Source organism: Thunnus thynnus, chromosome 9, assembly GCF_963924715.1.
Source record: "Thunnus thynnus chromosome 9, fThuThy2.1, whole genome shotgun sequence".
In the NCBI taxonomy this organism is placed as follows: Eukaryota; Metazoa; Chordata; class Actinopteri; order Scombriformes; family Scombridae; genus Thunnus; species Thunnus thynnus.
This window is the reverse complement of record NC_089525.1, coordinates 16,703,860-16,716,598: the sequence shown is the minus strand read 5'-3', so window position 1 is coordinate 16,716,598 and position 12,739 is coordinate 16,703,860. Positions and strand designations below refer to the sequence as shown.

The window sequence follows — 12,739 nt, the reverse complement described above, 5'->3', positions numbered from 1 at the left end:
TATAGCACCATCACATCAGCAGTCATCTGTGCTGTCTGTGTGATATGAAAGGACACACCCATGACCCCATCCTGGGCACCCCACGGGTTAGACGCTCCTGTGTTTGCTAAGCATATAAGGCAGTTGCCATAGAGACTGTTCCCCCAATAGCTGTAACCATGGAAACCATTTTGTGTGTCTACTGGAGAGGCAATGTGATGTAGCATTCTCACAAACATAATATGAACTCTTGAACCTCTCTCAGTGCTATCTCCCCTCTCTGAATCCAAGATGAAAGCCAAAACTGGAAAGAGGGAGACTTCATGAACTTTATATATTTCAACAGCAGCATTAGTATAAAGAGACAAAAATGCACAAACACATCTATTTTACACTCAGCCGTGAATGATTATTCCAGACAGAAAAAGTAACAACAAAATAGAAATTCTGTTGTTGTTCCTGGAGTTCTATATAACCTTTTTAGGAAACTATTGAGTTGCCCGACTGGATAAAAGTATTGATTATCTATGCTGCATTTTATCTAGGCCAGCATGACTGATGACTCCTCATTGTGATATTCACCCACTGGGATACAATAAATCTACTTAGCCACTCTATTAAATTATGTTGCATCTGGAAGCCTCCTTTCACAAGGGACTGTTTCGACCATCTGTGACCGTGGCTTTCGACAAGGAGAAATGAGGCATCAGTGCTGGGCAGGTCACTCAGCCTGTGTACCTTACCTCTGCAGGGAAGGTGCTTTTCTACATGCAGAGAAAGAAGTGGGATGTGAGTATGTGTGGGAGAGCAGCTGGTCTGTCCAGCCTTTGCTGATGTGATGAGATGAGACTCTTTCTACCACTAACTGATCAATTCTTTCCCTCTCTTATAGACTGTTATATTGACCTTTTTAAAACTTCCCTGAGATAAAAGCCTTCTCTGTAAATACAATTCTGATACTGATTTTGAATTAAAGCTTTAATTGCATATTTTAAATCATCCTATTCATTACACAGTATTTAAAAAAATACAGATGAACTGTGTACTCATAATGTTCACCATTTTAATAAAAACCTAAACAAAGCCATTATCTAAATTCAATCTTATCCTCTATTTTTTACTCCTCTCCACCAGTCATTATGCTTGTAATGTCCAAAAACTGATCACACTGTAATGAATCTCTTATAATGAGAGACAGAGAGCACAAAACACACCCCCACACACAAATGGCCCCAAGACAATAAATTCAAATTTATTTTTAAGAAAGAAAACTTTATTTGTGATTTATAAACAAAACACATTACCACTGTATCCATTTAGGTAAAATAAAAAAGTCAGAAAGTAAATGAAATAAATGAAATTCACTACTTCACTGTTACAGTTGATGAGCGGGTGTACAAAAAAAGGGTTTTACAACAGATCTGGGCTGGTCCATTTAGGACAGCACATTGCCACCATATTTCACCACCATACATTGGGAAAGAATGACAGCATGAACGCTCACTAAACACAAGCATACACTACATATACCTTTTTTTTACACTGGAATATTTTTTTAAGTCATTTTTTTTTTCTTTTTTTAAGAGTGAAAGGGAAGTGATAGCTCATCATAGGATCATACATATTTCAGTTACAATATTACAGTGTTAGTTAGATCGTCATGTCAAAGCCGGACACAGAGAGTGGTTTATTTTTTTTTTTGTTTTTTTTCTTGCTTTGCTTGATCTCAAAAGCATAAATCATAGTTTGGAAAAGAAAAAAAAAAAACTTGCGTTGAAAGGTATCACACTATAGCATTTACAAATATCTAAAGAGGTTTAGTGAATGCCATACAACATCTGTGGAGCGTGAAGATCGTAGTACATAGATGTTTGGCATAGACAGAAGTACATACAAATATCTCCTGTGCGAGTAATGAAGAAAAATGATAATACAAAATAATAAACTCATAGCCATCTATCTATTTATATATATATTTCTCTATATAGTATGTGTTTCCTTAGAGCAGTACATGCAGCAGCCACTTAATGGAGTGACGTCATACTGAACCGCAAAACTTTGGGGACGTGGCGACAAGTTACAGGCAGGGGAGGGGAACCAACAGAAGCAGGTCTTGAGGCATGTCTCTTTTTCAAAACCTCCTGAGAGAGGATTGGTGGGATATAGCCGTGGGATGGGAATCCTAAGATGCCCATATTTTTAGCAGGTTTCAAATACTAGTGTAGAGACAATCTATGAAAAGTCTACGCTACATTTACAGCGTACATAAAAGCTATGTGACTCAACGATCCTAAACAATCAGTTTTCTTCTCTTGCACATGGAGGGGGAGGGCCAGCCCACGGCACCTGTCTCCTCACTTTATCCCAGTCCTCCACCCCTGTAATCTGCCTCATCCCACCTGGTCCCCTCTCATCAGTGGCTACAAACAGGAAATGAACAGCGTACTGTAGTATTCACAAGTTAAAAGCACTGAACCGTTTTGCACTTAGAGAGACATCTGACAAAGAGTTCAGGGTGTAGACCCCCGACTGGGCTTCCCCAGGCCTCATCCACATTACTCCATGCTGTTCTCAGCACACCACAATGTTCAGAGCAGGCCATTCCCAGGATGGATCCTGAGCAGGGGGGTCAGAGCGGGAGTAAGGGGCAGTTTCTGAGGGCAAATGGGGGCGGACATGACATGCAAAAAGCAGTTAAAGCTGTGAGGAAAAAATGAAAAAAGTATGGAATAGTGAGTCTCTTTAGAGAATAAAGAAAAACAGATTAAGTTCACAAACTTCGTCATCACATGGCAGTCTGTGGGATGGGTGACCATGGGGAAAAAGGCAGCTGGGGGAGGAGAGGACGGCTTGTGGCAGCTTGGGGCAAGTACAAGCAGGTGAGCAGTTGTAAACTCAAGGTATCAGGTAAGGACTGGTTGCTACCAAACATTCAAAGCAGAAAGCTTTAGGCTTTTGCTGCAGCAGGGGGAGAAGAGACGGTGATATCAAAATCTCAAGACTCTCCTAATATTCTGTAAGGTTTCATCAGAGTCCACTGACTGAAAGCGGAGTCACAAGCCAGCTCAGCTGGACTCTCCCCTCTGTGATCCTCAGGAGAATGTGAGGTATCTTCCCATCTCTCCATCTTTCCTGTGCTCTCTGCATTCCTCAGTTGGGGTTCTGGCTAGAGATGTAGCTCTCTGTGTCCTTTAACTGCAGTGAGCAAATACAGAGTGATTGCAAAGGATGCTGCTTCCATCCTGAGAGAGTTGATGTACACATGTGCACCGCATCGGTGACTGTGCAGGGCAAAAAGCTTGCAGTGTCTAGTTTTAAGCACATTTCTTTGATGTCAGTTGATTCTCTCTCCTTTTTTTATTACTCTCCCTCTCTCCAGGTCTCAAGTGCTTTCCGTGTCCACCGTGTCATGATAAGTGTGTGTATGAGTGTTCGCATGTTTGAGTGTGTGAGCATGCGTGTGTGTGCGTGTGGTTTCTTTGAGATCTCAGGAAACACTGTTGGTAGTTACCGGAGGAATTTGCAGCAGTGTCATGTTAGCCGTAGTTTCAGTGACTCGCTCCTGTGCTATTTACAAGTAGTGTGTGTCCAGCTCCAGATTGCATACATCTGACTCAATCTTCTTTGTCTTTCTTCTTTTCCTTGGCTGGCACAGAGCTTTTGTTGTTCTTGTACAAAGTTGTCTTCTCTCACAGAGAATGGTTAACACATCATAGTTGGGGAGGGGGTAAGACAGAGGTGCCAACATGCCCAGTGGGTTAAAGGAGAAAAAATTCAAGACGAGGGCAAAGAGTGGTCCTTCCTTATTTCAAAGGATGACATTAGTTGACTTATAGTGTATAGGCACATAGGGGCATGGAGGAAAATCAATCCTTTTATTGTTTATCAAGGCAAGATCAATAATTTACCTCAGTAAGGGACTGAAGGTAAAATAAATCTTGGTAAGGCCAGGTTCAAAACAGAAAGAGCTTTAAAATGTTTTCAGTGAAAATAGGTGATAAAATGAAATTGAAAAATCCATAATAGTTTTCACATTTTCTTTTTGCCCAGTGGACTTTGGTTGGTACCTCTGTTTTAACAACGCCCTTTTCTTCTTTGCTATTTTCTCTTTCTGCTCCTCTACTCATCTCCATCATCCTTTCCCTTATCCTTCTTGTCTTTCTTCTCCTTCTTCTTCTTCTTCTTTTTCTTGGCCTCCTCTTTCTTTCCAAAGGTGATGAAATCGCTCTTGTCGTCCTCGCCTCCCTGGTTCTGTCTGATGGATATTATGGCGGGGGAGCCTGGGATGATGAAAGCCTCTGGGGGAACCTCACCAGGCTTCAGGTGCTGTGGGGGTGCACCAGGACCGCCTGGGCCATAGCGAAAGTGCCAGCTGTTGCTGTCTACCCCAGCACCCATCGGGGGTGACACCTCTCCTCCTTCACCATCTGAAAGAAACAAAAAGAGATGGATGATGGGTTATTGTTTGCTATTTATTTGCTTCTGACAGATGTCGTTAGTTAAAAAAAAAGGAAAAAAGTATTATTTGCAATTAATATCATTATTGTTTTATTTAATCAATAATCTGTGCCAATACATCACTCTTAATCAAAACTTGGACTATTAAGGAATATCTCGATTTCAATATCTCTTACATTTCAGTCTTGCTGATGTCTGACAAATCCCACCCTGAACTAAAACCTTCTGAGGCTTGTCACTTGCAGAATGTGCCTGTGGGAGGCAGCTTTAGTAGCTGACCATAAAATTAGCTGCTACAAACTGAATGAAACGGTCATGCTCTTTTATATACATAAATTTGGCATACTGTGACAAAAATCTGACCGTAACAAGAGTCCACTGATCTTCACAGCAGCCACTGCAAAAATCTTATCGCCAATAAAAAGTGGCATTCCATGAGGAGAGGCCATGACTATGCTATAAAAGGTGGGAGGTGGTGGAACTTAAGGGGAGGTTTCCTTAAAGAGATTGCTAAGTGGCAATGAATCAAAGGCTCCCTCTTGCCACGGCTAATATCCGTGGCACAATTTAATAAAACATTAGAATCATCATTGTATTAAAGGCTGGGGACAGTCATGGAGTAAAGATTCCACTAAAGATTTTAGTGGAATTTAGCTCAACTGTTTTGTAAGAACAGCAACATTGTACTTTTATCAGATGGAGTATTTTCCACAGTAATTTGTATTTACTGCCACAGCAGTTGACACCGTATTTGGTCCTTCTGCTGTTTGCTTAGATGTCTGTTTATGGTGATTTTAAAGAGTTCAAAGAGTTAAAGAAAAGTGAACTGGGTCTAGCTGTGTAGGTGAATAGCTTCCAGCATTTCTGTCAATTTGCTAATGAACAGACAAGTCTTGTCCAAACAAATAAATACCACAGTTCAAAGGATGGTAACATGTAAATGAATAACACTTGTAAGAAAAGTGGACAAAAGCCAATACAACATTATTCACTCATTGTCAGGCATAACTGTATTTAGGAGGGCATGGACACCCAGCCTGACCATATATTAAGGAGTGATCACACCCTTAGTCCATGTTGCATGTGAGTGTGTGTCATTGTATTAATGTTTATGTGTGGTACATAACAAAACTAAACATAGTCTACCAGCAAAAGACCCCATCACTTTGGTTCTTTCCTCACAGCAGTGACCTACTTGCCACACTTGCCTCCCATATTCCCTTTTATTTCTCTGACTCTTTTTCTGAGTTCTTTCCAAAGGGGAGATTAGATGAGCAGGGCTCCATCCAACCAGAAGGAACAGTGTCTGGAAGAAGTAGCATGACCTAATGCAGTACCCAGGGCAGAGAATACCATCCCACAATCTTATCGTATCCTTCTGTGACCCAGCCAGCTCCAAACTATGCAGTGTATGTTCAGTTTCCTCTCTCCTCATGTTGCAACTTTTACACAAAATAGACTTTGTCATCCTAAAAATAGTGGGACACATAGAATGGAAACATAATTCTGACTATGTATGTATTGTCAGAGGTAAAGACATGGTCTGCCTTCCCGCAGAGGGTGGTAAGGGCTTTAATTCATTTACTCTTCTGAAATTTCTGAGATTATGATGACTCTGGTGATGCAACAGATTGTGACCAAAATGATCCCAGGGAGACTTTAGCATACCGTTTCTAAACACTGATACTGATAACCTTAAATTCTCGATTATAGAACTGAGATCAGTCTCAGATTTAGAGTCCCCTTTTTTAAATATTATGCACTCCAAACTTATTTCCTTTTTAATTCCTCCCTGCTTTCTGTTCATATTTTTGTTCAGTCTTCTCTTTGCTCAGACTTGTTTTCCCTTCCATATTTCACTAACTCTCAGTGAGATCGGCTCACAGTGAAGGATTCATGCAGTAAATCCACCGAAAACATGACGTCTCCCGCTTGGCACACAATCCTAATCAGTCATAGAGGCACGCACTGCTGCAAAGCTCCTCCTTCTGCCTGAGTCGAAGCAGACAATGGCATTTTATTTCAAAGCGTGAATTAATACACACACCTCAGCTCTAGAAAGGGTATCCAGAATACCTTGTCTGAATGTGAGCTGAAAAGATTAGTTGATTTATTGATTATTTGATCAACAGAAAATTACTCAGCAACTATTTTGATAATTGATTAAATGTTTGAGTCATATGCCAAGCAAAAAACAACAAACATTATCTGACTCCAGCTTCGTTGGTTGGATAAAACAAGCAATGTGTTATGATGAGAATTTTTCACTATTTGAATATATGTAACATACTATAACATATTATATGAAAAGACTTGTTAGTTGCAGCACTAGTCTGAACTGTAATTTTTAATATTGTGTTTGATTTCTCTAAAAATCAAGCATTGGGACCATCATACAGGATTTAACTGGGTCATGCATTTGAATTGTTGCACATCACTATTTGCCAAAAAGTTCTCATGCTTTCACCCACTGCGACAACACAGCTGCAAGCGCTTCAGAAAGAAGACAGAATTTGACAACGAGACTGAGAAGATTAGGACGGGACAGGCTAGATCCAGTCACTGCTTCCTCCACATGTAGACACAGAGACAGCTAGAGTCACATTCATTTACAACATTTACGAGGCGAAAGTCTTCCGCCGACGATAAGTCCTCATCTGACTCCCCCAGCAGAAACATGACCCTGATTTTCTACTCCCAAATGGCAGACACGCAAGAAAAGGCACACAAAAATTATAAATCAAAAATGCAGAGTACTAGAGTGCAGGCAATGCTTTGCTTTAAAGTGTCCATGCCCTTGCCTCTAAGAAATTACCTGTCTAACTCAATGTGGGAATTTGATGAGACACCAGTGCCCCCATGCAAACTTACATTCATAAGCAAAACAACACCCTGGAGAGTGATGAGTCATGCTGAGAGCAGACATATGCAAAAAGGGAAGACAGGGCAGGGCAACTCTCTTAAAAGGGTCAATGTCTTATTGCTGGCTTAAAAAAAGATAAAAAACAAATCATTGGATGTGCTGTTATCTGGTTGTATTATACTCCTAAACTGAAAAGGTCATATCATATCAGTCTTTACTGCTGCTTTTGTACATTTTGATGTTACCAGCAACACTAACATGTGATTTGACCTGTAATGACAACTAGACCTCTGTCACCTCTATATTTAAATCATTTTTATCTGTCCTCTCATGTATCTCTTCATGTCTTTTCTCACTTCATTTGCTCTTTGCCTCTTCTCTGCCTCTCTTTTCCTTCACGGTGGTAACAGACTCACCTCACCCAGCACTGATCCCCACACAGCCATTGCTTCTATCTGATTTGTCGATGGCTGTTGCAGAGCAAAACTCTCCCTCTCTTCTCTCCTCTCTATTCCTCCTGCCCAATCTCCCTCCCATTTTTTTCTTTTCCCTGCCACCCTCTCTCTCTCTCACTCATTTCCCCTGACCTTTCATCTAATCTAGCATGAAAACTCAGCCAGCCAACACCAGTCTCTCCCAGTTATTGACAAAAGTCTTAATCATGCCTATCAATGTTTGTAATAACATTAATGTGATTGGGTATTAAACAGCTTGTCCATCAGTGATCACTACCCGGCACATTAGAGACGAGGATGATTTCTTTCCTTCATAGAGGATGACGACGGCTGTTGCCCCTAACTGTATTACCCTCTCCATGTATCTGTAACTCACACTATTTTGATCCCTCTGTATCTGAAATACTAGATTGACACAAGCCACTGTAATCAATAACATTACAGACTGTCATTCTTGCTCTATCTATACCCCTAAGTTTGATCTCTTGAGACTTCAGTCCGGCATCTCTGCGTGTCCCTCGGCTCCCCTGTGCCGCCCAAGGTTTTCACAGCCACTTAAATCACCCAAGCTCCATTTTGCCACGTCTACTTTATTCATCCCCCTGTCTCGCCCTACCATCGGCGAGTTGGGCAGAAGCGCAGTGCAGCGTTACATAACGAGCTGAGGAAGAAGAGGAGGAGGAGGAGGAAGAGGGGCCAGGAAGTGCAAGGATGCAGATATGAAACACAATGCTCACCACCAAAAGGAGGAGTGGGAGGAGGGGGGAAAAATGGATTAAAAGATACTGAAGGAGAAACTCTTTTCTTTTACACTGCAGTGGTAAAAAAAATAATCTGTGATTATTATGACAGCACACTCTCAGAGGGACCACACCCTTTTCCAAGATAGCACCTGTGTGTCTGTCCACTGTGCAATGTATGTGTGTACATTTTGATAAAAACAAAATGTGATATCGCAGTCTATTCAAAACCTAATTCTTAACCATGTGTATGTGTTTTCACTTCCTTGCCTGGGTAGCGCTAGAAGAATACATTTGTGTGTCTGCATAAATTACCATAGATTTCCCAATCTGCTAGAAGTAAGTGAAATACATAAATAAAACTGTCATGGGTAAGAACACAACAACGATAACTGATTATAGGCTCTTAACAGCAGGTCTGTGCATGTTTGAGTGTACAATGTGTGTGTGTGCATGTGTGCGCATCTGTTTGGGTTTCACGCCAGGTTGAGCACCTTGCAGTCTGTTACCTGCTGGATCATGTGGCAGATGGTGGACACAAGTTATCCCAAGTGACAGGACTTAACACAATAAAAATAGCACTCAATGTAGGTGTGTGTGCGTGTGTGTGGGGGGGGGGAGTTTGAGTGTATATGTTAGTATGTGTAGGTGCTATGACATAAAAATGAATAAAAAGAAAAGCAAAAATGTCTTCATTCTCCAGAGAGAGAGAGACAGAGACAGAGACAGAGACAGAGAGAGAGAGAGAGAGAGAGAGAGAGAGAGAGAGAGAGAGAGAGAGAGAGAGAGAGAGAGAGAGAGAGAGAGAGAGAGAGAGAGAGAGAGAGCTGGCAAGATATTTAAAGAATTGCAGAGCACAGGATGGGAACAAAAAACAGTGACAATAAAGGAAAGCAAAGCACTGAAGTCGAGAATAGGAAACAGATGGGACGCAGGGATTCGGATACAGTGAGAAGTCCCTGACAGCTTCTAGAGCGTTCTACCTTGCCTTTCTGATTCTGCCAAAAAACATTTTGCATCAAATACACTTTACCTGTGAGACTGCAGCCATAAAGTATGACATGCACCCTTAAATTTAATCAACTGTCTGTCTTTATCTTTTCCTTACCCACCTCTCTCAGACAAAATCTCTCAAAATTTACTTCACCTGAAACTCTCACCTGCCCTTCCTGATGTGACTGACAATGATTTAGTAGACGTATATGGATCAGGTCTTGGGCCCAACTGCTCAATAACAGTTCTCATATCCAAGGCCTTAGGCTTTGAAACATCACTTTCTCTCCCTCACTTTTCCTGTTGCCTCCACCCTCCACCTGCATTTGTGCCTTGACAGGTGGTTGCTGCAGAGGATTACTATTCCCTCTAATCAAATCTATCTTTCTCTGTGTGTATGATTCAATGTGAGTGCGATCAGGGCTGATACAGAAAACAGTAAACCTGCATCCACCTCTGCAGTATACCACCACCACCCCAGTGAATGTAGGTCACTCTCCTTCTGTTACTCACTCCTCTGCTCTCTTCTTCCCTTTACACCTCTTACCTCCAACTCTCACTTTCCAAACACATCCCTCCCTTCTTTGACTCTACCGTTATCTCTGGTTTGGTTTTAGATTTTGCTCATGTACGTGCATTTTTGTCAACACCTCCTTTTGTCTTGTCCTTCACCTGATGCCACAGTCAGCTTTTTCTATTCCCCCTCTGCCCCCCTCTTTCAGTACCTTTTGTCCCACACCATATGTTTGCACTCCCCTCTATAAAACAGCCCCCTCCCTTCCTCTCTCTCCTGCCAATATTAGGCGCCATGAATGGTTGCCTTGGAAACTACATCCTCCAGTGAAGCAGTAGGACATTGGTAGGAGTCATGGTGACAGTGCTTGTGCTGATAGAGAATAATGCTGCAAGCTCTCTCTCTCTCTCACTCTCTTTGTCTGGTCTAACCACTCTCCCCTAGCAACAGCAGCCTCATACAGCTTCCTCTCTTTCCTTTGCAGACTTTGCTTCAGTCAATCACTCTGATTTACTCATCGTCACTCCCTCCCAAACAGTCCATGTCTGTCGCTGCTCTACCTTCCAATCCACCTTATCCTTTATTGCGTGGTCTCTTGTTCTTTTTCAGTCCCTCGCTTTGCAACCCACCCAACTCCCTCCTCCCTGCTGTCTCTCTCTGCCCATCTCTCTAGGGGATGGTTACAATTCTGCACAGTTCTCTCTGAATCCCTATGTGCCCTTGGTTTACAGACAGAGCTGTGAAACAGAGGGATAAGACGATAAGGGAGCGAGGAACAGATAGGGAGAGAGTTAGACAGCAAGTAGAACCCTGATTTCATTAATGTGGGTCTGTTAATCTGGGCGTGGGTTGCGCTCCATCTGTCACAGCAGGAGCAGCACACAGAGCAGGCAGCCAAAACACACTTAGAAACACAGCCAAACACTCACACACATACAAACACACACGTACACACGAAAACACAAAATACAAAGCGCAAGCACATGTATGCAACTACACAAACAAATTAATACCAACAAATTAATACCAACACACAAATCCACATGCTCTAAATCAGAAGGGAGGAAACAGGGGCGTTGTCGGCTGCACCTCTGGGTCTCACATCAGAGCAAAAAATAGACTGTGAGGCAGAACAGTAGCTTGTAGTTACAGCACCCAGACTGAAACAATTCTCTAAACAGACCAAACTCCCCTACACTCCTGCTCCCCACCTAAGGACCACAGTCTGCCTAACAAACAACACAATTTAGCTATAAATAGCACTGCCTATGACTCATAGGGATGTGACAGGCCACATTGAATCAATATCTCCATTTCTCTCATTTCTGCGACATGATAATCATTCTGAAAGTCAGAACATAAATCTTCCTCAATACTGTCCTCCAGCAAGGAAGCTCTAGAAATAAATGCTCTTCATATTCTCTGACATTCTCAACCGATGATTATCTTTAATCCAACTCCAACCCAGTTTGACCTGAAGCTGATACAACCTCCAGCTAATATTTCCATTCTTAACCTGGCTAACAATGAGATAAAGAAGGGACAGTTAACCCTAAGGCAAATCAGGGTTAGTGTGTACAGAGCTGCCATGGCTTAATTAAACCACCTTAAATCCTCACCAGCTGATCTTGTTGCCACTGACCCATCCTGATGACGCCAGTACTGCCTGTTCTGCTCTTTCTCTCTCCTTCTCCTTGTCTCTCTATCTATCTATTTGCCTCTCTATCTCTCATGTTTTGAAGTGCCTCCAGGCTGTAAGTCCTCAGCCAAGGCAGGAAATCGATGGCAGAGCGGAGGAGGCTGTGTGTGCGTATGTGTGTGGATAGGAAGAGACAGTGTGTGGGTAGTTTGTCTGCCTGCCCAGCCCACCGCCTCCTGTCTATAAAAGACACCAGTCCAGGCCACCTCTACATTCTTAATTACAATAAATCACATCTTTATCGAAAATTAATTGCACTGTCGTCCTCACTCCAATCCTCTCTTTGTGCATACTTCTGTCTTGTTCTCTCACCTGTTTCTTCCTTCATTTTACTCTGCTTGGTCACTTTTTTTCTCTCAATTTCACTTTTATAAACAGAATGGGAGGAAAAGTAAAGAGATGACAAATGAATTCTCTTCGATGCACAGAGGGCGCTGATACGGTGTATGCAGTGCATCTTTGGTCATAAATCTCAGTTAAGGGCAGTGGATATGTCATCATATGCAATGACATTCACTTACAATGCATTAAAATGTCATCTGGCATTGAGTATGCTGTCATTTGTCCAATGTTTCTCTTCTTAAACTAGCACTAAACTAACAGCACCATTGCCATTCTTTCTTTGAGCTGTGGTGAGGTCTGTTCCATCCTGATGAAGGCCAGTTGGGAAAACAAAAAAAACGAAAATAACATGATTTCTTGCCATTGACTGTGACCCTCTGTTGTGTCATCAGTAGCTTAATAAGGTAACATAATAAGGATAGGGCACCAATCTTTCTAAGCAAGGTGGAAACTATATACTATATGCCTGTACCCTTGCAATCCTTCTGCAGCTCTGACAACAAAATGCAGCAAAATATGTGAAATGTTAAATTTAGACTTAGTGTTTATCTAGCAGTGAGCTAACTTAAGCTCCCATGTGCGTCACTTGCCTGGAGCAGCTTCACAGCAAAGGCACTGCCAATAATTACCATTCTATTTGAATTACACTTTTTGCCTCAAATTTTCAATTTCACAGACTATCTTGCAATTGTAATG

General features: G+C 41.9%; 1 protein-coding gene across 16 annotated transcripts in view; it reads right to left on the bottom strand.

Annotated features, from left to right (window-relative positions):
- Positions 1–1,224: 1,224 nt before the first annotated feature.
- LOC137189403 (protocadherin alpha-C2-like) overlaps positions 1,225–12,739 on the bottom strand; it is a 135,177-nt gene continuing 123,662 nt past the window's right edge. For all 16 annotated transcript variants that reach the window (XM_067599215.1, XM_067599204.1, XM_067599205.1 and 13 more), the window contains exon 4: positions 1,225–4,406. In XM_067599215.1, the coding sequence (XP_067455316.1) occupies positions 4,099–4,406 (308 nt within the window). In that variant the 3' untranslated portion in view covers positions 1,225–4,098. The remainder of the gene's footprint in view (positions 4,407–12,739) is intronic.